General features: G+C 51.9%; 1 protein-coding gene across 20 annotated transcripts in view; it reads left to right on the top strand.

Annotated features, from left to right (window-relative positions):
* The window catches only part of PTPRF (protein tyrosine phosphatase receptor type F), a 374,973-nt gene that overhangs the window by 338,833 nt on the left and 10,753 nt on the right, over window positions 1-25,387 (top strand). For 10 of the 20 annotated variants that reach the window (XM_077182405.1, XM_077182404.1, XM_077182415.1 and 7 more), the window contains 7 exons: window positions 705-859; window positions 1,726-1,737; window positions 4,030-4,145; window positions 6,877-6,909; window positions 9,759-9,856; window positions 17,609-17,732; window positions 19,676-19,851. In XM_077182405.1, the coding sequence (XP_077038520.1) occupies window positions 705-859; window positions 1,726-1,737; window positions 4,030-4,145; window positions 6,877-6,909; window positions 9,759-9,856; window positions 17,609-17,732; window positions 19,676-19,851 (714 nt within the window). The remainder of the gene's footprint in view (window positions 1-704; window positions 860-1,725; window positions 1,738-4,029; window positions 4,146-6,876; window positions 6,910-9,758; window positions 9,857-17,608; window positions 17,733-19,675; window positions 19,852-25,387) is intronic. The other 10 variants (XM_077182410.1, XM_054638277.2, XM_077182412.1 and 7 more) reach the window with 3 other exon arrangements.

Consider the following 25,387-nt stretch of genomic DNA (forward strand, 5'->3'; position numbering starts at 1 on the left):
ATTTTTCTGCAGGAAGGGTTTGGGTCTCTGCTGATTCTGTCTAGCTGGTGGGGCTAGAAAGCTGTCTCTTCAGGTTATAAATCACTGGGCTGCCACATTGCAGAAGGGAAAGGAACCAGTACGAATGAGCCTCTTTCTAAGGTCTGTTTATCAAAGACATCAGGTGGAAAATGTTCCTGCCATTTCGTTCCTTTAAGAAAACCCGCCTCACCCAGCAGGGGTTTTCCTAATATAACTCTATCCTGAAGAGATGTGTTGATATCAGCACAGCAGGTATTGTAAACCACTTAGGAATCATCAGCCAGACTCATTGTGCAATTCTTTGGGATTCAGAAGCTTGTGATTTGGCTCCAAGAAAGTCCAGGGCTGGCAAGTGACTCTTAGCTGGACTTCTTGAATTTTGCACCTCCAGGTCGGGTTTGTCAGCCCTGAAGTTGCTGGCACTGGAATGTTTCACACCAGTAAAACAGTTCCAGTGTTGCTGGCACCCAGAATGTGTCAGGCCAGGCAGAAACTGTTGCCACAGCATGACCTCCATTGATGCCAAGGGAGGGAGCCTCTCATGGTGTGTTGCTGGGGTTTGAGAAGTGTGACCATTCTCTGCTAGCCAGCAGCAAGGGGAAACCTCAGCATTTCAGGGATGTAGCTGTTGCTTTAGCATAATGTGCTTGCTTTTCTCTCCCTCTGCTGCCTGTGCTGTTCAGAAGAGATATGCAGCCAGCCCCTACTCGGATGAGATCGTGATGGAAGTGGCATCAGCGAAGCAGCAGGATGAGCCAGAGATGCTGTGGGTGATGGGACCTGTCCTGGCTGTGATATTGATCATCATCATTGTCATTGCCATCCTTCTCTTCAAAAGGTGAGATCCAGTCTGGGACATGGCAGTTATGGCAGGAGCACTAGAGGTGCTGGCAACTTCGGGGCCTTCCTTGTAACCTTCAGCTACAGGGTGCTCTGACAGACAGTCCTTGTGGCCATGGGGAGGAGGAAGGTCTCTACCTGGCACAGCAGAAGGCTCCTTTGTAAGAGAGCCGAAGGGCTGGGTCTGCAGAAGGTAGTAAACACCAGGCCCAGGACACGGCTGCTGTGGGCTCTGGAGACATATGAACAGTGGGACAGAAGAGAGCAGCTTTGTCCCTAAAGCCAGTCTGACTGCTCTCTTGTCACAGCTTGGATTGGCAGCCTTGGGAACTTCTCTAGTACTGGTTCTCTGTAGAAATGTCCTGCTTGATCTGTGGGAGCTGCCCCCCCTCCTGTGAATTTTGACTGAAGAGCATTACCTTGGTGGTGAGAACAGGGCATGGATGTGCCAGGCTGAAATCAGAGTGGAGCTTTCTTCTTAGGGCCTCTCAGTCCTGACTACTGGATCAGGACCACCCTCACCCTGTGCTCCCTGTGGGAGCAGACACCTCCTTCTGCCTGTCAGAGCAGTCCTGCTCCAGTTGTAACTGTAGCGTGTGATGATTGTTCATCCTCTGGAGGAGCCATGGGTTGCATTTGCATGTGTTCATGTAGCCTCTTCAATTACAGTAGGTCATTCTCTATCAGCTCAGCTCTGAGGTTCTGCTCCTCCTGGGCTCTCTATTTACATATGTCTCTCTAGCTGGGGAAGGGAGCTGCCTTTGTTGTCTGATTAAATGGAGTTCTGCTGTGCATGTGCAGTCAGTGCCTTTCTGTGTCAGTGATCATCTCCTTTCTTCTGTTCCTGCTTTTCCCTGGATCTAGTAAGCAAGAAAGGTATGAATCCATTTTATCTTTTTGTTTTCCTAAAATTTCAAGTCTATTTCCCTTTTTAAAAATCCAGCCTGAAGCTACTAAGGGGCATCTTTGTTTTTGGGAGTGTGGAGCATGCCAGCCTTAGGAGTTTACAAAGACTTTGTTTCCTCAAAGGTATCAGCATCCTAGCAGTTGCCAGCCTCTCACAGCTCTCAGGGAGAGCTTTTGCAATTAAATTAAAAATCAAAAAACCTGACAATAACAGCAGTTATAGGGGTTCCTTTGTCTTCTCAGTCACTTCAGACTGAGAGCTGTTCCCTCAAGAATGCACGTGCATTCCTGCAGTCTCTAATGAGGAAGCTGTGAGGGAATACTGGACAACTGTAAGAAGCAGCATGTTTGCTTGTCTTTAATGAGAGAAAATGGCCCCAGAGGGGATTTCTGTGCCAGGGCCCCATAGAAGGTATTCCCACCTTGCCTTAGGTTAACCTTGTCCCAGATTTGTGTGGGTGGAGCACCAGGTAGCACTAGCCTGCAGTGCCCAGAGCTGACACACATGTCCCTGCTGCATCCTCACCCATGGGGGAGCAGCAAATCCTCTTCAGCACCACCCATATGCCCAGAGTGATGCTGTGGTTTAGGCTGTCCAGCCTCTCTGAGGAGGCATTTTCTCCCAAAGGTATCTGTGTGTAATACTCACAGTGGCCAGTCTATAATGGGAATGAATTGAAGCTGAGCAGCAGTGGGTAGCTTGGGATCTGCAGGATGGTTTAGGAGTTTCCCTGACTGGGCTAATGAGGCAGAGATAAAGTTTAATTATGTTCTGTGCCCATTCCCCAAAAAAGATGGCCCAGTTTGCTTGAGGACTGGTACACAGCAGCACATTGCACATCATGCTGTGCTCCTGATAGGAGGTTTATTTGTTGGCTGTGTATTCTCCATTCTTTCTATCAATGCTCTCAGTCTTTCAGCTCTTTTGTCTTGGTCCAGGCAGCTGGAAGGCTTCTGAGATGTTGAGATGCCTCAGAGTAGGGTGAGACTCACAAGCTGGTTCTCTCCAATGAACAGCTCCAGTGTTTGCTGCAGCCTCAGGCTGCAGATGAAGCTTACAGGCTGGGCCACACGAGGAACACACACAGATTTCACTCATGATTGATGCACTGTGTCTTCTCTAAGTGCCTCTCATTAGTGGCAGCCCAGCATGCCCAGCCTCTGATGGAAGTGAAAGTGCCCTGTGCCTGTGAGAGCATTTGGGATCCTGCACGGTTCAGGGTCATTACTACCCAGGGATGCAGCTGCCTTTGTGCAGAACCTGGCAGCCCTTCAGTGTGCTTCCAGGGGCCTCACAAGGAGGACCAAAGCACAGACTGATTGTTGCCATTTGCAGGCTGGTAAATGTGCTAGCATTTGTGTACAGCAGCAGTGCTGCAGCTCCCTCTCTTCCAGGAAACATCAGGTCAGCAGAGGGGTTCAGGCAAAATCCATCTGGGGACTGTAGCCAAAAGACAAAGTCTCTGTGTATTCCTGCATGCTCAGTCTATTGGCCAGGTGCCAGGGTCAGCACAGGCTCAGAAGAGAGAACTGCTGTGTTGCTCCTGCCCAACACCCTCCTCCAGCCCTTGGGTATACCCACCATATTTGTAATCTAGAGCTAGAAGTGGGACCTAGAGATTCGCTAGAAACTCTTCTTGCAGTATTATATTTTCCTTAATATTCACTTGTCCACTTTGTGATTGGATCTGTCCCTGCTTTGCCTGTGAATTCCAGTAAGAGCCTGAGGTGGTGGCATCGCTTTAGGCATAAATATAGCATGAAGAGACAACATTGTATTTTATTGTTCCATTAATACACGCCTTGGGTGCCTTCAACCATTCAAGACATGTATTAATGGCCCAATAAAACACACCCTGAAGAGCCTTTACACTATTATATTACAGCATTCTATATTTAAATATTTCTAATACTTGAAAAAAAATTTTATTATATCCTTCCACTACAGGAAATAGTTCCTAGAGACAGTAAGAGGAAACAGTATCTTGCATCTCTCTGCATTTTCTGTAATAAATACTATGCAGAATACCACATTTCAAAACTGCCTCACTAATCAAACATCTGACATTGCTTATATATAATCTTTCCTGTTTCACAGATGGGAAATTGGAGGCACAGAAGATGATATGACTTACCCAGAGCCCCAGGAGCCTGGGATGCTCCTGGCTGTCTGGGACACAGGCACCCAGACTCCTTCCTAGGGTGATTCATGCCAGTCTCTGCCAGAACTCACCTGCTTGTCTCTGCCCTCTCTATCCACAGGAAAAGGGCACATTCCCCCTCTTCCAAGGATGAGCACTCCATCGGCCTGAAGGACTCGCTCTTGGCCCACTCATCTGACCCAGTTGAGATGAGGAGGCTCAACTACCAGACTCCAGGTAAGGAGCAGCTCATCCCCTTGAATCCTGCTTCCTCTGGTTCCCCTTCTCCATGTCCCCATGCCAGAGGCAGAGTTGCAGTCCTTCCCACTCTCCAGGAGATCCACACCTTCTCAGTCACAGTGACACAGAGTAGGCTTTAGACCAAGGATGTCCAAGTATCTCCTCTCTGGGTTGCAAATCCTCCTTGCTGGGCCTGTCACTGCAGGCCCATGAGGCTGGGGAACCTGGATGGGGCTGGTCTGTTGTGTGGTGTGTGTCAAACACGGTGTGGAGCTCATTATGTCCTGAGCTGGGAGGAGCCTCCATGCAGTTGGGAGTTTCCACACCTGAGCTTCAGTGCTGAGCACAACTGGTGTAGTGTTGGCCACATGGGCTGCATCTGGGGCAGTCAGGAGGTACACAGAGCTCTTACACTGCTGAGGGTGTCCCAGCAGCTTCATTCTGGGATCTTTGGTGTGATGACTCTCCTGCTCTGCTCAGCTAAGGGTCAAGAGAAGAGCTACCTGCAGACTACAGTGCTCTGCAGCCAGTGCTGTGGCCCACTGAAGGACTCTGCTGGTCATGGTGGTCTCAGTGCAGAGGACGATAGTTCAGTAAAAGCCATTCTCTGCATGCTGCTTTCACTGGCCTGGGATGCCTCAGGCTGTAGCTTTGCCAGCTCATGGAGGCAGCTGTACTTCACACTGCAGAAAGGTCTTGTGCTGCTGCTTTGTGTCTGCACGTCTCTGATGGCACTGCAAGCACAGTACCTGTCATTGTAGTGATCAGAGACAGGCTCTGCCCTGACTCGTTCAGAGCCTTTCAGAGAGCCCAAGTCCTAGATGAACTGAGGGAGCACTTGGGCTTTTGTGATGGAGGGAGCAGTTCAGCAGTAAATGAGGCACATACAGTTCTGTTCTAACTTGCAGCTCCTCCTGGTCTCTAACCTACTTTCCTTTTCCTCCTGCTGTTCATTCATCTAAGAGCTTTCATCTAATAGGAGAGTTTTGAAGGGGCCATTTCCTGATGTAAAACTGCTGTGTCTGGCAGGGGGGGCAAGAACAGCCTTTCCTGTTGCCACTCACAGCAGTCTGGCTCACATCTGGGTTGAGCTACACCAGCACATCTTTTTCTGTGCCAGGGCAGCTGTCAGGGGTCTGTAGTTAGTGCATCTCCCAGGCAGAACCAGTGGCAGATCTCACGTGTGGGCAGCAGCAGAGCTGGCACATTAATTGGTCACAGCACAGCACAGGATGGTGTCACAGCATGAGAGGAAAATGCTGTGGGGAGCAAGGAAGGCACATGTGCCAGAGGAAGAACATCTCAACAGGCAGATCACCAGGAGCAGCACTAGGGAGGGCATCACACACAGTCAGCAACAGCGTGCGGCTTCTTGAGGAGGAGCACAGTGTTAAACAGGGCTGCTCCAGGACAGCTGTGCGTGGGGACAGGCTTCTGTGACATGTCTCCATGTGGGCACAAAAGCCATCTTTGCTGTCTGCTTGTGGCTTGCATTGTGTGAAGAATTGTTGGGCTTGCATCTGCTCCCATCTTCAGAGAGGTCAGGGTGTTGGCAGCAAGGGTGTCCCTTGCCTTGCTAGACCCGTAGCAAGGTTCAAGAGCTGCCATCAGAGAGAGGGAGCCAGGAAATTTCCTTTTCCTGACTGTGAGTAAGGATAAGCCAAAGATGCTGCTCATTTGTTAAGTTTGCAGAGCTCTGGAGAGACAAAACCAAGCCAGAGTGCGCAGTTCACTCGAGACAGCAGCAGGACCCTGGGATACTGCCAGACACTGCTCCCCCACCAAGAGACAGCACTCTGTCCTCCTCCCCTTCCCCTGCTGCATCCCTTGTGAGTGTCTGAGGAATGGAAGGGGGTGTTGTGCAGCTTGAAGTGACTGTTCCACTCCTGATGAGCTTGTCCTCGTTAATGAGGCACATGAAAGCCACCAAGCCCAGTGGGCCCAAGCTGTTGCCCCTGTCACCTGATGGAGGTCGAGGCAGTGCTGCGAGGATGCATTGACAAGAGGTGCTGGCCACCAGCCCTGGTAGTTGGTCTCCCTGCTGGAGCTTGCTGAGCAGGGAAAACTTGTTTAATGCATAATTAATTGGTCTACTGTTATTAAATATTAAGCTTTTCATTTTTGTGGTTTTTACTTCAGACAAGGGTTATTCCCCACTGTTGGCCGCCCTGTACCAATATACTGCTGTGCCAAGTCACTGAGAGGATACAGGACTGGGCAGTGTCCCAATACACCATGAAAGGAGACTGAGTAGTGCTGCTGATGAGCTGTGAGCAAGCTGGAGGATCAGGGGCACTGAGCAGAGGTGACTGGGGCTGAGTGCAGTGCCCCTGGCCACCGAGGAGCACAGATTCCCCCTGTACCTGCCATCTGCTGGCCCTTGCAGGCTTCCCTGGGGCATGGCACTGGGGCCAGTGGTGTGCAGTGAGAAATGTAGCTCTCAGTGTGACATGAAGGCCTGTGGACTCACTCCCTTGCAAGTAGCTCCAGCTCCAGCTGTTTGCCAGTGTCAGGGGGCAGCACTGGCCAGAGCCAGCAGCTGCAGCCAGTTGCAGAGCAGCCCCAGGGCCAGGCACTCAGTCCTATGCTGGAAGGAAGCTCCCAGTGCTGTGGTATATGGTGCTTTCCTTTTCATCTTCATCTCGTTGTCTTTCCATCTCTGAACCTCTGCAATGATGACTAAAGGCTAATGGGATTTCTGTTCTTGCCCCATTTCTTTTCTTTGCAGGTGCCAGTGTCCCCTGTTGCCCGAATATCTCAAGTTAGTTTTAACTCCTGTTTTTATCTTTCGACACCTTTTGCTTTTTCTTTCCCTTTCTCTCTCATATCTGTATTTTTTGTTTCAATGTCATGAAGATCACCTTCACTCACAGCAGACTGTAACATGGCAGTGATTCACTTTCTGACATGATGTGTGGGGCCAGGCTCGGTACTGCTCGCACGGCACTCCAGCAGCTCACTGCAGGACAGTGCAGAAGGGAAGGTCCCGAGTGATGGGCTGCCAGGAGGCCTCTGCAGCAGCCCTTTCCCTGCTCTCCAGCCTCCTACCCCCTCGGAGTGGTAGGCCAGGCTCTGCCATGGTGCCAGGCCTGCAGCTGGCCCTGCATGGGGACTGATAACCTTGGCCATTCTGGAGGGAGTCACCTGCTAAAAATCCCAGATGGACGAATTGAAGGGGGCTCTTCAGTGGTTGAACACACTCTCTTCCTACCTTGGGCAAACTGGTTTCCCTAGGCTGGGTCACCTCTGCCACAGACAGAGCACATGATGGTCTCTGGACAGCCTGAGTTTGGGTACCAGAATCCCGGGCACAAAGGAAGCACTTACTGCTCTAGCAGCTTGGATGGAGTAGTACCAGCCTGCAGATAAAAGTTCCCCCTTATCACTTGTCTTCTGAGCTTCAAGTTCATCCTCAAACAACCATAAAAGCATGGCCACCCTGTCTTGGGATGTACAGGCATCTGTGTATGCACACAGGAATGGGAGACGTAGGATAAATACTTCCCCTGGGAGCAGAGCCAAGGGCTTTGCTGTGTGTGTTCCCTGCAGGCATTGTGAGACCTCTGAGCTCTTCTAGCCTCGTGGTGAGCTCACTGTCCTCTTGCAAGAGCAATTGGAAGAGCTTGTGGAAGTCCTGGCAGTGTGTACAAATCTCCATCTTGCCCTGCACTGTCAGTGGCTGCTGTTTAGGTTCACCATAATGGGATTCCAACCACCTCTATTCCCCACCTGCTCTTGCAGCTCTTTTGTTGCTGCAACACTTCTCTGACTGGCAAAACACAAGTTTGGAGAGACCACCTTGTGTTTCTCAGCAGAGATGAGGCTCTGCAGCTCTGCTGTGGTCCATGGCTCTGCTGTACATAACCATGTTTGAAGAAGCACATACTGTGGCTGTGTTCCAGTCTCTTTGTCCTTCCTGTCCCACACTTCTGTCTTGGTCCCACACTGTTCTCATCATTCAATTGCTTATGAGTGGCAGCTCTGCAAAGGCTGCTCCTGAGCTACAGCCTCAGAGTTCTGGCATGAGTGAGGAATTTGTGCCAAAACCAGCATCATCTCTGTCCCTTTGAGGGCTTGCTCAGCCACCTCGGGGATCCTGATGGGTGAAGTGGCAAACAGGACCATCTGCAGGAGGACCTCAGCACAAGGCAGAATAGGGGTATTTCCTTCTCCACCTGTCTGTGTGTTCTCAGGCCATCCATGGGTAGCTGTGCACTGCCGAGCAATGGCAGGATGAGTGTGTGTTGGATTGGGTCTTGCTGTGTGCAGTGATGTCAGATGTTTTATGCAGAGGTCTGAGGGTAACACTCCCGTGTTATCACCTTGTGACTTGTCACCACCGTGTAAAATGTGTGTACCCAGCCTGGAGACTGCTCCATCACCTCTGTGGCCCATCACTGCCATCTGTGGCAGTGTTCAGCCTCCTGAGCAAGCTTCTGGCTGTGCTCCAGGCTGTCTCTCTGGGTGTGAGTCAACAGCTTCAGCCTATTAATAATCATCATTACCCATGTGGGGTTTCTGGGAAACCCATAGAGCAGCCGATGGAGTCACGAGCCTTGGGATCTGGATGACGTGTTTCACAATCACGTTCCTGCCAGTTCAACATCTCAGCATCACAGAAGGAGGTTGTGGTGGTTAAGCTCTGAGTCCCAGGGCCTCAGGAGGGCTCCTCCCAGTCCCACATACACACCCTCACAGTACCTGTTCCATGTGTGGGATCTGTGGGATCCCTTCCTCTGGGCCTTTCTGCTGAGCAGGGCTTTAGCTGTGCCCAGGATGAGCTGTGATGTTGCATCCCTGGTTTAGGCAGGGCAAGACTTCTGCCATGGCTTGAGCTGCATCCCAGCTCGCAGCAGCCTCCCAGAAGCTGCTGGAGGGCACATAGCTGCCCATGGTGCCTTGCATGAACCAGCCCAGAGGAGCTGGATTTTGGGCCCTGGAGCGGGCTCTGCCTCTGGAGCATCACTGAAGAGTTACGCAGCTGTGGGCAGAGCTGCTCCTCAGCTCTCAGAACACTGTACAATGTCCTACCAGGGAATGAGCCATTCTTCTGTGGGGCCCTTCGCATCCTTCTCTAATGCCCCGGGGACTGTGACAGCATCTGCCTACCCAAAAAGCTGTGCACATGCACTGCAGAGGTTTCACTGCAGAATTTCTTCATGGCTAATGCCATTGTTAGGGGTAAGCAAGAGGATCAGCTTAAGCCCTTGGCAGTGGGAGCACCAGTGTGTTCAACTTCAGCCCATGCGGGAGCCCGGGAGGCACAGAGACAGCAGTGACAGCAGTGACAGCGTGTCCTCGGCCTGTTCCTGCCGGGGCTGGCCGAGCCCTGCCCTCTGCGTGGCCTGCTCAGTGTGCCCGTGGCTGCACTGTCCGAGCATGCTCACCCGCCATGCCCATTCTGCACATCACCTTTGTGTTCTGTCCACGCTCCGGGACTGCCGCATGCCCTCAGCTCCCCTCCATCCCGCCCGGCGCTTCCATGGTCACACGTGTCCGCCTGCACCCACCTCTGGGCTTTGCTGTGCCCATGCTCTTGCTGAGCCCTCCTCGGCCGTGCAGAGCCCTAACTGTTCTCCTCTCCCTCCTCCCTCCTTGTCTCGCTTGCAGGCATGCGTGACCACCCCCCCATCCCCGTGAGCGACCTCGCTGACAACATCGAGCGGCTCAAGGCCAACGATGGGCTGAAGTTCTCCCAGGAGTACGAGGTGAGCCTGAGAGCGGCACGGGCAGCAGGGTGCAGTGGTGCTGGCCAGGACCCCAGCAGAGAGGGCCTGGTGAGAGCTGAGCTGTGCCTCCCCTGCAGCAATGCTGTGTGGTCAGTCCCCCTGCCAGCTCTCCCTGCCAACCCCACAGTAGTGGGAACTCGCCTTGAGCACTTGAAGCGTGGCTGGTACAGGGAGAAGGCCTTGCAGGAGAACGCACAGCAGCCTGACATGCTGCCACCATGGTTATGGTCTTGGGAGTGAATGGGAGCTCATGTCTGCCTACCTAGAATGTCACTGATTACTTTGTTCTGCTCTGTGAGGGCTGCACTCCATCCAGGTTGGCTGATGTATTTTGGTCTGCAGTATGTGTGCCCATTCACTTCCATCTGTGTTCAAAGCTTTGCTCTCTGCACCGTCCTCTGATGCCAGCAAACATGCCTTGTGAGTTTGCATTCCTGCTTTCCCCAGCTAATCTCCCACTGGACTGTGCTGGCATTAGCCTCTGCCATTCAGCATCAGTGCCCATAGAAACTCTGCTAATGTCCCACTGCCCTGGAGTAGTCCAAGCTATCCTCCCTGCACAGAGCTTTCTGCCTGTGACCTGCAGTCACGAGCTGCAAACCTGCTGCAGTTCTGGATCATGCTCCCACCGTTATCCATGTCTCTGGTGCAGCCCCTGGGTAGGTCCTGCCTGCATCCACCACGATGCTGCCCTTGCTCACACACACAGGCGTGTGCTGGGTGCTTGGGGAACCGTTCCCTCCGCTGCACCTCTCTCAGCCCAGCTCCCTCCAGCCCTGCCCTGTCCTCCCTGAGAACAACTTGACAAAGGGAGGGAATGTGGAGGGAAAGGGGCTGACCTACCTGAGGGCTGCCTCACCTTTTTTGCACTTTCCAGGCTGCATGATTAGGTTGCAACTGTTTAAAATTGGGAAAAGTTCCTCTGCAGCCATGAGAGCAGGAATGGCAGGATGATGTTTTGCTGTGCTTATATGCAGAGCCCTCTTGAGCTGCAGGGGACTTGTAAATAAACCCCCCACTAGTATTAAAGAGGGAATAAATTTGGGAAGTGTTCTTTGCATGTGTTATCACTTCTGTTTGAATTGTTATCTGCCTGTGCCTGTGGCCACCCCTTCCTGCACCGTACCTACACTGATTTATGAGATGAGATCAGAGCATTTGCCCACAAGGTAGGATTATATATGCCAGGAAAGGGAAAGCAGATCTCTATGTTGAGAAGGTAAGAGACAAATTCCAGCTAGTTCAAAGGGTGTGCTGCTTTTACCTGAGGAAGGCACAGAGATCTTTTTTTGCTTTGGGATGCCAGGTGGAGGGTCTTGGCATCCCTCTGCACTTACTGTCTGAACCAGAGAGATGAGCTACAGCATTACGTTGTGACTTGGGAAATGTTTAAAGGAATAACGTGCTTTCCTTGCAGTTACCTGTGTGCTCATGTATGTCCTGCCAATGGAGCCAAAGTGTGCAGTCATATCTGTCTGCCTTGGGCTTTTTGTTACGAGTCCAACTGAAATGTTAAGCGGGGCTGTCCACTCTGCTACAGGCAGGCTGTGGTTCTGCTGCACGGTGGGGATTCAGCAAGATCCAGTGTCTCTGCACTCCCATCCTCACATTAGGCCTGTGCTCAGTAGAGCCTGCAGCATAATACTGAGCTGTGGGAACTGTTTTTGAAAAAATGAGCATTAAATAAATTCTCTTAGCTGCTTTCATGAGCCTCTCTCTTCTCATTTCTCTTTCTTTAGAATATCATGGCTGGTTGAGAGCACCAATCAGTTGTACTTCTCATGTTGAAGCAGCTATTAAGTAGCTGATTGTTGCACATAATTTTTTTCTCCTGGATTCTGCTGTGTTTGACTCCTCATCATCAGAAAATTGCCGAACATGACAGGCTTGTAGAGTGTTTGACACTAGGACGGACCCAAAAGTAGAAGGGGTTGCACCTTGTTGGCATATGGGGATCAATGCAATCATTTTCCATTTGAAATGCCAGTGAGAAGAATCCTGGACTGAGTTTGAAGAGAGCAGCAGCTGCCTGTGCAGGGCTGCTGTAGCAGCAGGTCTGCTCTCATCCTGGTTCCTGTGTGTGTGGGTTTGGCAGGGCAGCAGCTCCCTTTGATAGCAGGGCTGCAGGGCAGGACAGGCATGGTGTGTGCTGCTGACTAAGGGAATCTGCAGAGTGGGTGGGGAAAGAGCAGAGGTGGGAGGGGAGCAGGCTGAGCAGCCCCTGTGGGAGCCCAGGAGGCAGGAACCACACCTCAGCACATGCTTGCATTTTCAGTAAGCATTGATACGGTCCCAGTGTTCACCCTGGGACTCTGTGAGCCCCAGACCTTACACAGAGCTGAGTGGTGACCCAGTGCTTTGAGAAGTGAAGGCCCTGACCCTGTTCCCCATGGCATAATGGTGCTGCCAGAATGGGCATAGCACAGCTGAGCAGGGAGACACAAGGGAGGAAGGCATGGCAGGTGAGCCCCCAAGGCCCATTTGCTGTTTGATTGTGCTTTGAAATAGTTGCATTTTAAGTGTTTTTGTAGAGCAGCCTGTCAGCCTAACATCTCTGTGGGGTGCAGGGCTGTTTATAGATGGCTCACATTCCAGGAGCAGTGGCACCACAGGCAGAGAGCAAATATTTAACAGCACTTTTAACCATTGAGGCCAGCTGGCCTAGAGCCATCAGTCTGGCACTTGCCTCGGCTGTGCAAGCAATAGCAGGGTAACCTAGACACAGGTGACATGAAACAAGACCTGTCAGCACCTCCCCACATGCCTGGGAAGGGGGCAGGAAGGGTGGCAGAGATTTCTCACAGCCATCTGACCTCTATTCCCACAGTGAGAGAACAAATAATACTGCTCACACCAGCGTGCCAGCCCGTGTGGCTGTGCAGCCCATGTGACAAAGCCAGCACAGAGCAAGCTGTGAGCTGGCTGCAGTGAGCAGGCTCATGAGCTGTGGGTTAGCCCTCACCCCTGGCACCTGGGAGCCATCCCAGCTGTACCTCCTGGTACCCCTGGTGCTGCAGGAGAGGCTGAAATGCAGTTGCTGGGAGCTGAGCCGTCTGCAGGCACAGTTCAGTGCTGCCATCTGCTCTGGCACAGGGCGAGCACAGCCCCACCACGCTGCACAGGCAGGCAGCAAGCTGTGGGGGAGCAGGGCACAAGGGTCTGGCAGCTGCTTCTGGCCTGGCTGCACCGGGGAGTATTTCATTTTTAGTGTACAGTGAAAGCTACAGCGAATTTACAGTGTGGGATTAATGGAATTAGATAAGTAGAAAGAAGGCTGAGCCCCCTGACTGTGGATGTGCAGGTGGTGGCAGGCGCTGCCGCTGTGTTGGAGCTCCTCCTGTGGGCACCTTCCCACGCTGCAGCCTGTGCTCCCGGGGCAGGATCCTGCCCTGGGACAAACTGCTGGGCACACACATCTCACACTCCTGCTGTGGGATCCACCAAGCTGAGCATTGCTGTTAGCAAACACGGGACAGGCTGGCTCCAGCCAGCACTGATTCCTGCTCTCTTGTAGTGCTCTACATCCTGCATCACCATCCCAGGAGAAGAGTTTTTGCTTACTCCTTTCCAAACTGCATCCTGAGGCTATTGCTCCTCATGTCCATCCAGTGTGTGGCCCCCAGGAGCAGAGCAGAGCAGGTGATGAGAGCCTGGCAGTGTGGCACTGCCTGGCATGTTAGTTCTTAGTAATCTTTAGGTTGTGTGAGATTTCACTGTGCTCCTGCTTCCTAGTGTGTAGGGAGGCTGCAGACCTTTCCTCACAGTTTCCTGTGGAGAGAAGCACTGGTGGTTTGCCCAAACCCTGTATTCACTTGCATTTCCCATAAAGCCTCTGAGGACACTGCACCTCCCGTGCCTGCAGCCCTGGCAAGGCAGGTCAGGTAGCAGCAGAGGTGCTTGGGTCCCTGGGGCCAGTGAGCCCAGGAGGATCCAGGTAGCACCCAGAGAGCCTTGTTTTAATGGCTTGCCTGGTTTAATGGCTCATTGGAAGCTGCCTGGCAGGCACAGGGCGCTCACCGGTAATAAGAATAATAAGGCTGAAGTGCTGCCAGCCATTGATTCAGAGGCACATTATGTCCTCATTTAAGGCGTGGTGCAGATTGACAGTGGTCAATGCTCCTGCTAATGCGGTTGATTTCACAGGAGGACAGGAAGCACTCAGTGCCTGTGCATCTTCCTGTGCCCGTGCCCTTGTGCAGCTCCCTGAGCTGCTGTGCTGCCCCCGGGCACTGCCTGCCTGGGCTCTCCACGCCTGCAGCAGCAGAGGCAGCAGCAGGGCCTCAGCATGCAGAGAGATTTTGGAACTGCACTAAGGAAGGGGAGCAGCAAGCCCGAGGTGGATTGTATGTGAGAGTCAAACTGGCACTCAGGGATGTTTGCTAGGCATTTGTAAAGTGCTCTAGAGTCTGTCAAGGAAAGAGCCTTTTTCCAATCCCTTTTCAATGGTCTGATTCTGTCTTTATGGCAGTAGCAGCAGGGATCCCTGAACTGCTTTGGTGAAATTGTTCCTTGCACTTCCATGCTGGGAAGGAGGAGTTTTACTAATTGGGCTTTTTCTTAATTTGCACTTGCTGTCTTACAGCATCTCCCTGTCACATTAAAGCAAAGCAAAAGTCATGGTGCTTTTAAGTTTCCTCCTGGCTCATTTCCTTCCAATTTCCCAGGCCTTCTGCTTTCTAGGAAGAGTGTGTTTGTTGGGAGTGTTACTCTGATCAAGTTTTGGGATGAAGCAGTGATTCCCATGAGCCCCCCAGAAAGGAATAGGAGCAGATTCTTGGTGCCAGGGCAGTTATGGAGCAAGGTGGGGAGACGAGGCAGTGCTACTGCAACAGGGGCTGCAGAGCATTGTACAGACATGGGACAAGAGTTGCCAACCACTCCTCCATGTAGGGGTTCCAACTCTCTCCAAGCAGCCCATCATCCTCCCATTTATTTACTCATTTGTTTGCCTTAAAGGGGGGAACAGGTGTACATTAATTCATCACCAGAGTTTAAATTAAATCATTTTACTTCTAAATGAGTCACTAATTTGCAGGAGTATTTAATTAGAGCCTCTTTGCACTCAGGTGCTGTAGTAGTTCTGACTTTCTCACCTGTTTGCCCTCTTAAGAGGCTGATGATGATTAGACCATTTCTGCACATACTCATTGCACATCAAAGCTATTAACCCTAATGGCAACACCTTGATGCTCCTCCTCCATTCTGGAGGCTCTTGGCAGCCTTGTCCTCCCCCAGGAAATAACCCTTTCCTCTGCTGTGGCAGGACACAGATTTGCTGTGCAAAGCACTCCACACCCCACAGCTGGGTCAGCCCTGCAGCCTTTTGGCAGGTATTTGCAGCATAGATTGAGCATGAACAACTGCACTGAGCTCTGCTTGCCTCTGCTGCAGGGGTATGGCTCACTCCAGCACCCACCTGTGCCCATTGAGAGTGTTCACAGAGTGCAGTTACAGCTGGTGCTTCCTTGGGTTGCTTCTTCACAGCAAGAAGATGCTCACTGATACCTTCAGAGCCAGTCTCAGCTTCACCACCAGCTAGTCAAGTCTCTTCATGGGCTGTCTGTGCAGACTAAGGCCACCTTTCTGAAAAATAGGTGTTATTTATGTTTCTAATAGGCATTGGTGGGTCCATATTTTCCTCATTAGTTTGTATATTTGTGCTTCTCCTTCAGTGTGCTCCATATTGATCAGACTGATGTCAAAACCTCACTTACTTATCTCTACTCCAAACCATAAAGTCCTTTCATATTATATGCCTCGTTTTTTTTTTTCCATGTCTTCAATCATGTCTGCCTTCCCCTTGTGCAGTTCAGGCCCACTGTTGGTGGGCAGCATCTTCCCTGCCACACACCTGAGAGTGGGGAGCATCTAAAGAGCAGATCCCCTGAGCAGCCTGTACTGAAAGCAAAATACAGGTGCCTGAATGACATGAAGTGACCCAGAGAGCTGTGAGCTGTGCTGAGATGTCTCTGTGCCTGGGCAGAGGAGTGTGCAAGGCCTGTGGCAGCCAGGCTGTGTGTTTGCAGCCAGAAGTGGTGCTTGCAGTCTCCACTCCCAGCATCCTGGCTGCAGCGCCTCTGAGCACAGCAGCTGCCTGCTTATTACACTGATAATAGAAAATTACAGGTTTTCTCTAGGAAATGTCTATTTACATCCTACATTTCCCAAACTACCTATTAGCATCGCTGTGATGTCACATCCTCCTGTGCCTTTTCGTCAGCACTGGCCCCTCTACCTGCAGGCAGCCTGGGCCACACCTGGGGACAGGCAGCTGCCACCTGGCACAGCACTGGCTGTGCCCTGCATGTGCTGCAACGCCCTCAGGGCTAGTGCAGCAATGCAGGCTCTACCTTGCTCCCTGCTCAAGCCAGTGCCCACACCCACTGCTGGCTGCTTGGGAAGTGCCTGCTGCACAGCACAGGAGCAGAGGGGACATCAGTGGGTGTCATTCTGTGCACAGCTGGTGGTTGGTGGAACTGAGCAGAGGGACCATGGGAGCTGTTCATGTCAGCTCAGTCAAGGAGCTGTGCTTCCCACCTCAGCCTTTTGCTCGCAGCTGATCCAGAGCTGACAGGCATTTCACTGGCTGAGAAACCTTCTGACACGACTCTTCCAGGCAGTGAGCACAGATGCCTGCAGGGAACACAACATGCAGTGCTTTCCTTGGCCTATTTCCCCAGTGCTTTGTCCATGGGCCAGCAAAGTTTCAGAGACCCTGAGCTGGAGCAAGATTTCAAGAAGGTTTTGACAGTGTTGTTAATTTTGGGGGGAAAGGGGTTCATGGCATGACTGATTTCTGGTGTAGCTGCTTGCCCCCAGCTCGCCCAGGGCTGCATGTGCAGAGCAAGTCCCTGCTTGAGGCAGGTGTCTTACCTGTGTGTCTCGCGTGTCTCTCGGACAACAAGAGCATCCCATCTCAGAGGGGTGCTCTGGGGATGGTCCTTGTTCACCTTGCTTTGTGCATGGACTGAGATGATAGAGAAGGCTTTGGGAAGAGGCTGTCCGGGCGTGGAGCAGCCATGGACTGGGTGCACCAGCATGTGGCTCATGGAAGAAGCACTGGGTGTGCAAGGCCTAGTGGGAGTGGGATGTGTGCTTTTCAGGCAGTTACATAGTGTGCAGGCCAAGATTTATAACCACATCTCTTCTCAGGTTTATAGTTTCTTGTCACTCTATTAACTCAAACGAGAGATGTTTACATTGCATAAGTAGCTGGAGCAGTGGATAGTAACCTATTAATTTTCATGACTATTCCCTGGCAAATGCTTACAGACTGTGTTGCAGGACACTAATACCAAAAGCTCCTGGGGCACAAGACACCCAGGGCTTGCTGTATTTCAAGAGGCTGCAGTTCAACAGCTAATAAAACTGCTAGGTCAAGATCTGCACAGTCAGGTCTCTCTGGAATCCTGGCAGAAGACCAAATTTTTGCTGATGGGTAGCTCCAGAGGAAAGGATGAGCATGCAGCAGAGGAGATGAAGGCTTATCTGCAGTAGGCTGCCCCAGTGAGGAACTGCTTTGCCTGCAGATAGTGGGATGCATGTGCCACTGGAAACTGGTTTTCGGTGTGGTCTGGCTTGATGCTACTGCCGTGGACACCCATGGAAGCTGTGTCTGGCCTGGGGAGAGGTGTGCAGGACAGTGCAGATTTCCTGACTGAATCCCATGTGCTGCAGCACTCCAGTGTGCTGGAACTGCTACCAATTCCTTCCTTCTCCTTCTCTCCACAGTCCATTGATCCTGGGCAGCAGTTCACCTGGGAGAACTCCAACCTGGAAGTGAATAAACCGAAAAACCGCTATGCAAATGTGATCGCCTATGACCACTCGCGTGTCATCCTGACTTCCATCGATGGTAAGAGTCACTGCACGGGGCACCCAACAAGCAGCTGAACCTGACTGTAGCAAGAAGACCATCTTTTTCTGTGTTCTAAGCTGAGCAGGGACAAACACCAAGCATTAGCATGATCAAATGTGTGTTCTGGCTGGCCAGAAGAGAAAGGGCACTGTAAAGCTTTCCCAGTGTCCTCAGAGCAGTATGTTCTGTGTGGTTGCTTCTTAGTACTGCTGGCAGCAAACATGTCTGTCCCAGCAGCCTCCTTTCCCACTGTCCTCTCTGTGTGACTTCAGCTGCCTTCCTTGCTACATGGTGAAACATGGCACTGTTAGTGCCATTTGCCATCCTCTGCCCCAGCACAGTTGTAGGGCCAGTATCTTTCTCTGAGACTTGTCAATATATCGGCCCAAATAAGTGCCCAGAGAGGCACAGGGTGAGGGGTGCTCCTTCCCCTGAGACATCAGACTCCATACATCCCTGTCCTCCATGGGAGCATCAGGCCCTGGTGTCCATAGCACTGACCCCCATGACTCCAAGAACCAACCCCACATCCCTGGAGTTTGGGCTAATACACGTTTCTAGTCCTGTTTCACACGGAGGAGCTGGAGCTCACCCATTCCCCTTGTTTTATTAACCAGCACCCAGCTCTGCTCACCCAGATCTGAGCCCACTGATGGAGGATGGGGAAGATACAGCTAATTCAATGCACCCTGCTTGGGGAAGACCTGACTTTGCACACAGGTGGCCCTCCAGTCACTAGCATCCCTTTTTGGGAGATGGAAAAGCCTTCTCTGATGGTAATGCACTATTCATCCTCTTCAAGAGGAGGAGAGGCGGCCAAACAGTCCCTCACAGCAAGCCCTGTTAAGCAGCAGCAGCAGCAGCAATGTGAAGGCCTGGCATGTCTGCTCATGGGCAAACCCTCGCAGACAGCTGTAGGGTGAGCACACGGGGGAATCCCTGCTTTCCAGGCTGACTCAGTTGCTGTAAGTAGTGTCTGTGCCTTCCTGGGAACTGTTCCCAAAGCACCCTGCCAGCCCCGTGCCGCCCGTGCCAAGGAGCCAAGCGCTGCACTCCAGCTGCTGCCGCCCCAGCACTGCCAGCGCTTTGTGTCTGCTGGAGACTGCTGAGACCTGGAGAACAGAGCTGTAGAGTTTTCCCCGGGACAAAAGGACGAGGGGTGACCCCCAGCTTTATTTCCTTTCTCTAATGAAATGCAGATGCTCTCTCCTGGGCAGACAATGAGATTCCTGCTGCTTTCTATCCCTGCAGCCTGGGCAGCCCATGCTGAGCAGGGTTTGGAAGCAGCCTCAGGCCTCTGCTTTGCCAAATTTATTTTAGTGACTATGTGTTTGCATTTTAAAGGCCTTTATGAAAAATTCCTTTCCTTAAAGTGGTGGAGGCTTTGTGGGGGCTGGAGCAGCCTCTGCCAGCAGGCAGCAGAAGGGGTCTCATACTGAAGGGTTTCAATGGTGGTAGGAGGAAGATCTCTGGTTCCTTGGGGATAGTTGTCCCTGCAGGAAGAATGGGGGAACATCCTTGCCTGACATCCCTTGCTAACAGAGACAAGCTAATAAAGGAGCCTCATTTTTAAAAGGTGCTGTAGGACCATAACAAATTGCTGGTGAATTTAAGACAATTATTTCAGTCAGTTGCTTGGGGCCGTATGAGCTCCTTAATATTCCTGCCTGTGAATTTTCCTTTGTGTGCGTGTGGCAGCTGTCTCTCTGCTTTGGTGTTGCCTGCTTGTTGCATTAATGTGGGAGTTACAAAGGGTTCTTCTTTTTTCAGGCATCATCCTTGTGCTTTGCAGGATCCCTGGGAGAGATCCTGACATCACCCCATAAAGGAGAGCCTTGAGAACATGCCAGCCTCTTCTGTTGCCTGTGGGGCCCAGCAGAGCTGTAGGTCCAGGGCTGCGGGCTTACCCCAGTAACTCTTGCCCTCTTTCTCCCCTACAGGGGTCCCAGGCAGTGATTACATCAATGCCAATTACATCGATGGCTATCGGAAGCAGAACGCCTACATTGCCACGCAGGGACCGCTGCCAGAAACCCTCAGTGACTTCTGGAGGATGGTGTGGGAACAGAGAACAGCAACTATAGTCATGATGACCAGGCTGGAGGAGAAGTCCAGGGTACAGTGTGTGCTTTCTCTCTTTTCTGGAGCTGTTGGGGGGAAGAAGGGAGGAATGGGAGCGCTTCACAGCACAGGGCATAAGGGCACCCAGGGAGGGGCAGCTCCAGCAATGTGGCTCACTGCTTTGTGCAGCCCAGCAACAAATGCCTTGTAAGTATATCCCTGTGGGGCAAAAGGGTGGCAAAACCTCCTGTTGCTGGCCTGCTCGTTTAGCTCTATTTTGCCTGCATATCTGCATGTGCAGCCATTCTTTCCTGCCCACATCACATCAAAGGGGGAAAGGAAAGCTCTGAGATGGAGAGTGTGGACCACCCCAGAAGCTGAGAAGCTGCAATAGTTGGGTGGGACCAGCAGCAGCCTGACAGGGTCCAGGCATTTCTGGCAATGCAGGGGAATGGCTGACAGGGTCTCATTGCAATAACAAGACTAATTTGTGCCTTGTCCAATGACAACATGTATAAATTATCAGCTTAGACTGCCAAGATTAGATATTCTGATGTAATAAATGCAAAGCTGCCTGCAGACCATGGGGAAGGCATGAGCTGGAGAAGGAGTGGGAGCCCTCACTGCAGATGATACAGCTTTCGTGACAGAGGTCCTTACTCAGCCCCTGAAGCAGGAGTTTGTAAGCTGTGACCAAGTGCTCCTGCACCCCGATGCACCCTTTGGGCAAAGCCTGCCCAAGGATGAGGCAGCTTCTGCCTCTCATGATTCAGTTTGCTCCTAAAAGTAAAATTTTAGCAGTGAGCATTTGTACTAGCAGAATATTTTAGTGTTGCCATGCCAACAGCAGAAGGGGCTTGTGCACTCAAGCTGTGAAGCACTGATTATTTTTAGCCCAATAAGCTCATTCTTGAGAAGCAGAAACGGTCAAGTTTGGGTTTAGTTAAAACTTTTGCCTGCATGCTCTCCCTCCCTTTCAAAGCTTTAGCACTGAAATGCTCTCAGGGGTGTCCCAGCCCACCCTGACTGGGAGGAAGTGGCTGGAACCACCAATCACTATGGCAAAGCAGATCTGCTTTTCCTAATGTGCAAAAAACAGGCATTATTGATGGGTTTCCTGACATCTTCAAATGCCCTACAGCCTGGAGGGAAAAAGAGCATTCCTTGGAGATGAGCTGTCTCTAGAGATCCAACCCCAGCTGAGCACTGTGCTTCCTGCTGCAGAGCCCTGGCTGTTCTGTCCAATGGCCACTGTCACCCACACAGAGTGACAGGGAAATGATTCTGACCTGCCCTGTGGCTCAGAGATTGGCACACTCAGGGCTAAGCAAGATCAGAAGCTTCTGATCAACTGTGCTCTGCAGCTGAGGGTTATACGAGGACTTTCCTGAGCCTTCACATTTCAATAATGAGCATATATTTGAAGAACAAGGAAAAGCCCTTCTGGGTTGCCAAATAAATCCATGCCTGGAATCTTGACTCACTTAACTTCTGGGCTTCTTAGTTATGGCAAGGCACTCCAAGGTGCATGTTTCTTGAAGATAACAGGTTTCCTCTGACCCCAGAGGGACTTGTCTTAGCCTGAGATGTCTGTGCTGCTGAGCTGTGTGTTATCTCCCCCCAGCACACCCCATCCTATCCTGCAGTGTTTTTGTTTGTCTGTCCCAAACACAGTGCGTGTGATCAGGCTTTTGGTAACATTGAATCCTTGTTATGGGCAGGAGGTGACCAGAGCCCTCAGAGAATCTCAGGCAGCCTGCCTGATTGGGCAGACTGCCCAGGGGCTCCAGGCTGACCTGACCAGACCCAGACCCCTGCATTTGCTCCCTGGCACTGCCGGCCTAAGTCCTGCTGCCTCTTTGGCACAGGCCCAGCACTAATGAGAAGTGGGCATTTTTCTCTGGCTCTGTGGGAGAGGCAGGTTGTCAGGAGAGGCAGTGGAGAAGCCTGGTCACTCCTGAGTTGAACCAGTGATCCACAGCAAGGACTTCCCTGGATGTGTTTGCTGTACCCTGTAGGTGTCTCAGGGCATTCCCTCACAGCAAGGTTCTGGTGGGGAGCTGTGATGTGGACTTCCAGGAGATTATTTTCTCTGGGGGTTTTTGTTGTCTTTTTCAGCATCTTCAAAGGCAAGATTGCTTTTAGCCACCTTCCTGCTCTGCTTTTCCTCATGCCCTTTTGGTGAGGGCTGGAGCTCTCTTGGGAGCACACCTTTTAGGGACCAGTGAAGATCCTAATCCCAGTCATTGCCCATTGCTCCAAACTTTCAACATGAGTCACTGTTTTGCAGTTCATTCTGCTCCAGAGACTTCAAACTTCATCTGATGTAACCCCTTGGGTCCCTGCAGCATTGCTGCCTGCCACTGCTCATGCTGCTGTGGGACAGCACTGCTCCAGGCAGTCACATGGCATCACAGCATTACCCAAGGGTGACCTTGCTTCAAAGTCCCCTTGCCCAGGCGCTTTGGCAGAGGCACAGGACTGTGTGTCCAGCTGCAGAGCCCGGGGTGGGCAGCAAGGCCTCATGGAGAGCTGCCTGATGCAGAGCAGGCTCTGCTGCCTTTCCAGGCGAGCTCCCCAGGTCACCCTCAGCACTGCTGTGATAAGCCAACCAGGACCAGCAGCAGCTTGGCAGCCCTGTGGGGGTGACACTGCTTTAAAGGATTCCTGAGCTGCAGAGGGGAAAAAAAATCTTTAAAGAGCATCAGCTTTTATGGTCTGCAATTTTAGCTGGCTTGATGGTCTAAATCATCCTCCCTTTTTCATGTTTTCACAAAGTGAGAAGCACATAAAGGATAGAAATGGCTGGATTGTGCAATTTAGCTGCCTTCAAAGCTTTACAATCAGTTTCAGAATCATTTGGTGGCAGTTCAGAAACACACATTGTAGATTAGCTTTCCCCAAGCTGGGAGTGTGGTGTGTCCCTGCCGGGCTGTGTTGCCAGGAGAGAGGTATTAAAGCAGGATTTCTCCTACCCTGGGCTATCCCCTAGAGCCTGGCAGAGCCAAGTCTCCCACAGCAGTGCCGTGGGTTGTTCTGTTCCAGCCCAGAGCACCAAGCAGCCTTCTCTGGAGTGTGATCTCCCCTGGCATTTCATGTCCTCGGGAGGGGGTGTTAAGAGGCTGGTGCTCAAGGGCCCTGGGGAAGAGAAGCCTGGCAGCCACACGATGCTCCAGCCCTTCTGCTGACAGCAGTGCCATCTGGAGCTTGTGAGCAGGGCTGGGGGCAGAGCACAGCTCTCAAGCTGAAGAGAGGTGCCCGGCTGCTCTTGGGCTCAGGGCATCAAAGGAGAGGAACAGGAGCCACTCAGCAAAGCTGCAATAAATGGCTGTTCAGGACATTACTGTGCTCCTTAAGTTAATGAGAAACAAGCACTGCCAGAAGAAAACATCTCTTATCTGCTTTAGTGCCACAGTGCATCGGCTTCAGCATAAAATTTACAGAGCTTGAAAATGGGGCATAAACATTATGGGTAAATTTGGCAGAAAATGTGACTGACTCTTATCTGGTCATGAATAAATAATTTTCAATTACCAGCCCAGGCATTGCTATTATCCCACACAGGGAACCTCTGAAGTTTGTTTTGTGCTCGAGTACACAGCCCTGCAGCATGTGGGTGGCAGGAGGGGACTGCTGTCCCTGAGGTGTAGGCTCAGGCACAGGAACAGGCTGTGCTGTTCCCCTGAAACATCCCCTGCAAACCACAGCAAGCAGCTGTCCCCAGCATTTGCAGGATGCCATGCTGCTCTCCTCTCCCTTAGAGAGGGTCACATCCTCCCCAAGCCAGGCAAGACGAACTCAGACCTCATGGAGACAGCCTGCAGGTGGCACCCACTCATGAGGATGGGATCAGTTTAGCTGTGAAATAATGTTTGTGACCTTCAAGCTGCTGGTGCTGCAGCCAGTCAGCACCAAATGCTCTGTGCCAAGTGAGGAAGAGGAATCCTGAGATTATTGCAGGGCCTGCCATGCTGCCACAGATCCAAGGCAGCACAGCAGCCCAAGCAGCAGGAGACCCTGGGCAGGAGGCAGCAGAGCTGTTCTGCTTGCACAGGCACCTGCAGTACCCCATTAGGCAGCCTTGCACCAGGCACTTCTGCCAGGGCAGGCCTTACTGTGAGCAGAACCCAAAAAGCAGGGAGAGGTGCATCCCTCTGACTCCAGGTTGCTGCACTCCAGAGCCAGAGTGCAGGATCAGGGCTCTCAGCTCTCACAAGCCCCACCCTGCTGCAAGTGGTTTCAATTAAAAGGCAGAACTTCATTGATTCCTAATTAAGCTTATTGTTTCCCTTCCCACGCATTCCCCTGTAAACACATTCTGCTAATAATTAAGTTTACTATTCCTTGACAAGCACAGATGATCTTCCATTCACTCCTCTCTCCTAGGGTGGGAAACCATTTTCACTGTGGTGCACATGGGTGGGAATGAAGTCTTCCTCCTGTCAGCCAGGCACTGTGGCTCTGCAGGGTGGGGGAGCCAGGTACCAGATTAAACAGGGATGCTGAGGGTGCCAATTAAATAGGGAGCTTGGGGCTTCACAGAAAAAAAAAAAAAGAAATGGAGGAGTAGTTTGAAAACACTGAGCTGTGAAGAGGAGGAGGAGGAGGAGAGCAGCAGCATGTGAGCAGGGAGGGATGTGCAGGGAGGTGAAGGGAGCAGAGGGATGGGCCCCTGGGGATGTGTTTGGCTGTCTGCCAGGTGGGATGCAACAAAAGCTGTGACCAGTAGCTCAAAGCACCCTGACTGCTGAGTTGGAAAGGGATGATAAGGATGATGCAAGGCAGGAGGTTTCTAGGGAGCAGCAGTGTTTTCATGATGGGACAGTGCTGCCTGCAGGAGGGGGCTGAAGGGGTAGTTTGGCCACAGTCTGTGTCTTCTTGCAGAGGGAGAACAAGATGTGTCTGTGTCTAAGCTGCCATCTGTTCCTTGCAGAACCATTTTGAAACACCTGGGAGATGTAGAATTTCAGGGATGTGCCACCTGCCACAGGGGCAGGTTGGTGTTGCTTGGTGATGTTAGTGATGCTCAATGCACTCAAGCCTGCAGAAGGGCAGGGAGGGTGGATACAGCATCCAGGCTGGAGCCCTGGCATGGGCTGTGTCCCACCTTCACAAGGGTGGTCTGCTGCCCAAGGCCATGCTGGCAGGGCACCCTGGGAGACTATGGATGTTATGGGAAAGGTAATGCCTGTTGCTGTGTACTGTGCTGGACTCAGCTCTGTCCTACCACAGCTGTGGGTCAAGGACACCAGGCTGGCTGGGAGCTGGTGGGGATACAGACTGCATCTCATTCACCTCAGCTGCCCTTTGAGTAGAGCAGTGCCCACAGAAACCACCATTTCCTCCTCCCTGATGCACTAGCTCTTCTCCAGTCATCTCACAACTGTCCACCTTCTCTTCATCCAGGTGAAGCTCAGGCAGGGGGTGGTTCAGGCAAAGCCCCAAAGATGCCCATCTCACCAAACAGGAGGCAGAGAAGTACTACAGCAGGCACAAATCACTGCTAGGAATTGCTGCTCACTGTCTTGGTATCTGGTGTTGCTCTTGCTGCTCTTGTCTGGTGGCCTGGCCCCCTTTGCCACTTCCACCAA

Source organism: Agelaius phoeniceus, chromosome 8 (assembly GCF_051311805.1).
Source record: "Agelaius phoeniceus isolate bAgePho1 chromosome 8, bAgePho1.hap1, whole genome shotgun sequence".
Classification (NCBI taxonomy): Eukaryota; Metazoa; Chordata; class Aves; order Passeriformes; family Icteridae; genus Agelaius; species Agelaius phoeniceus.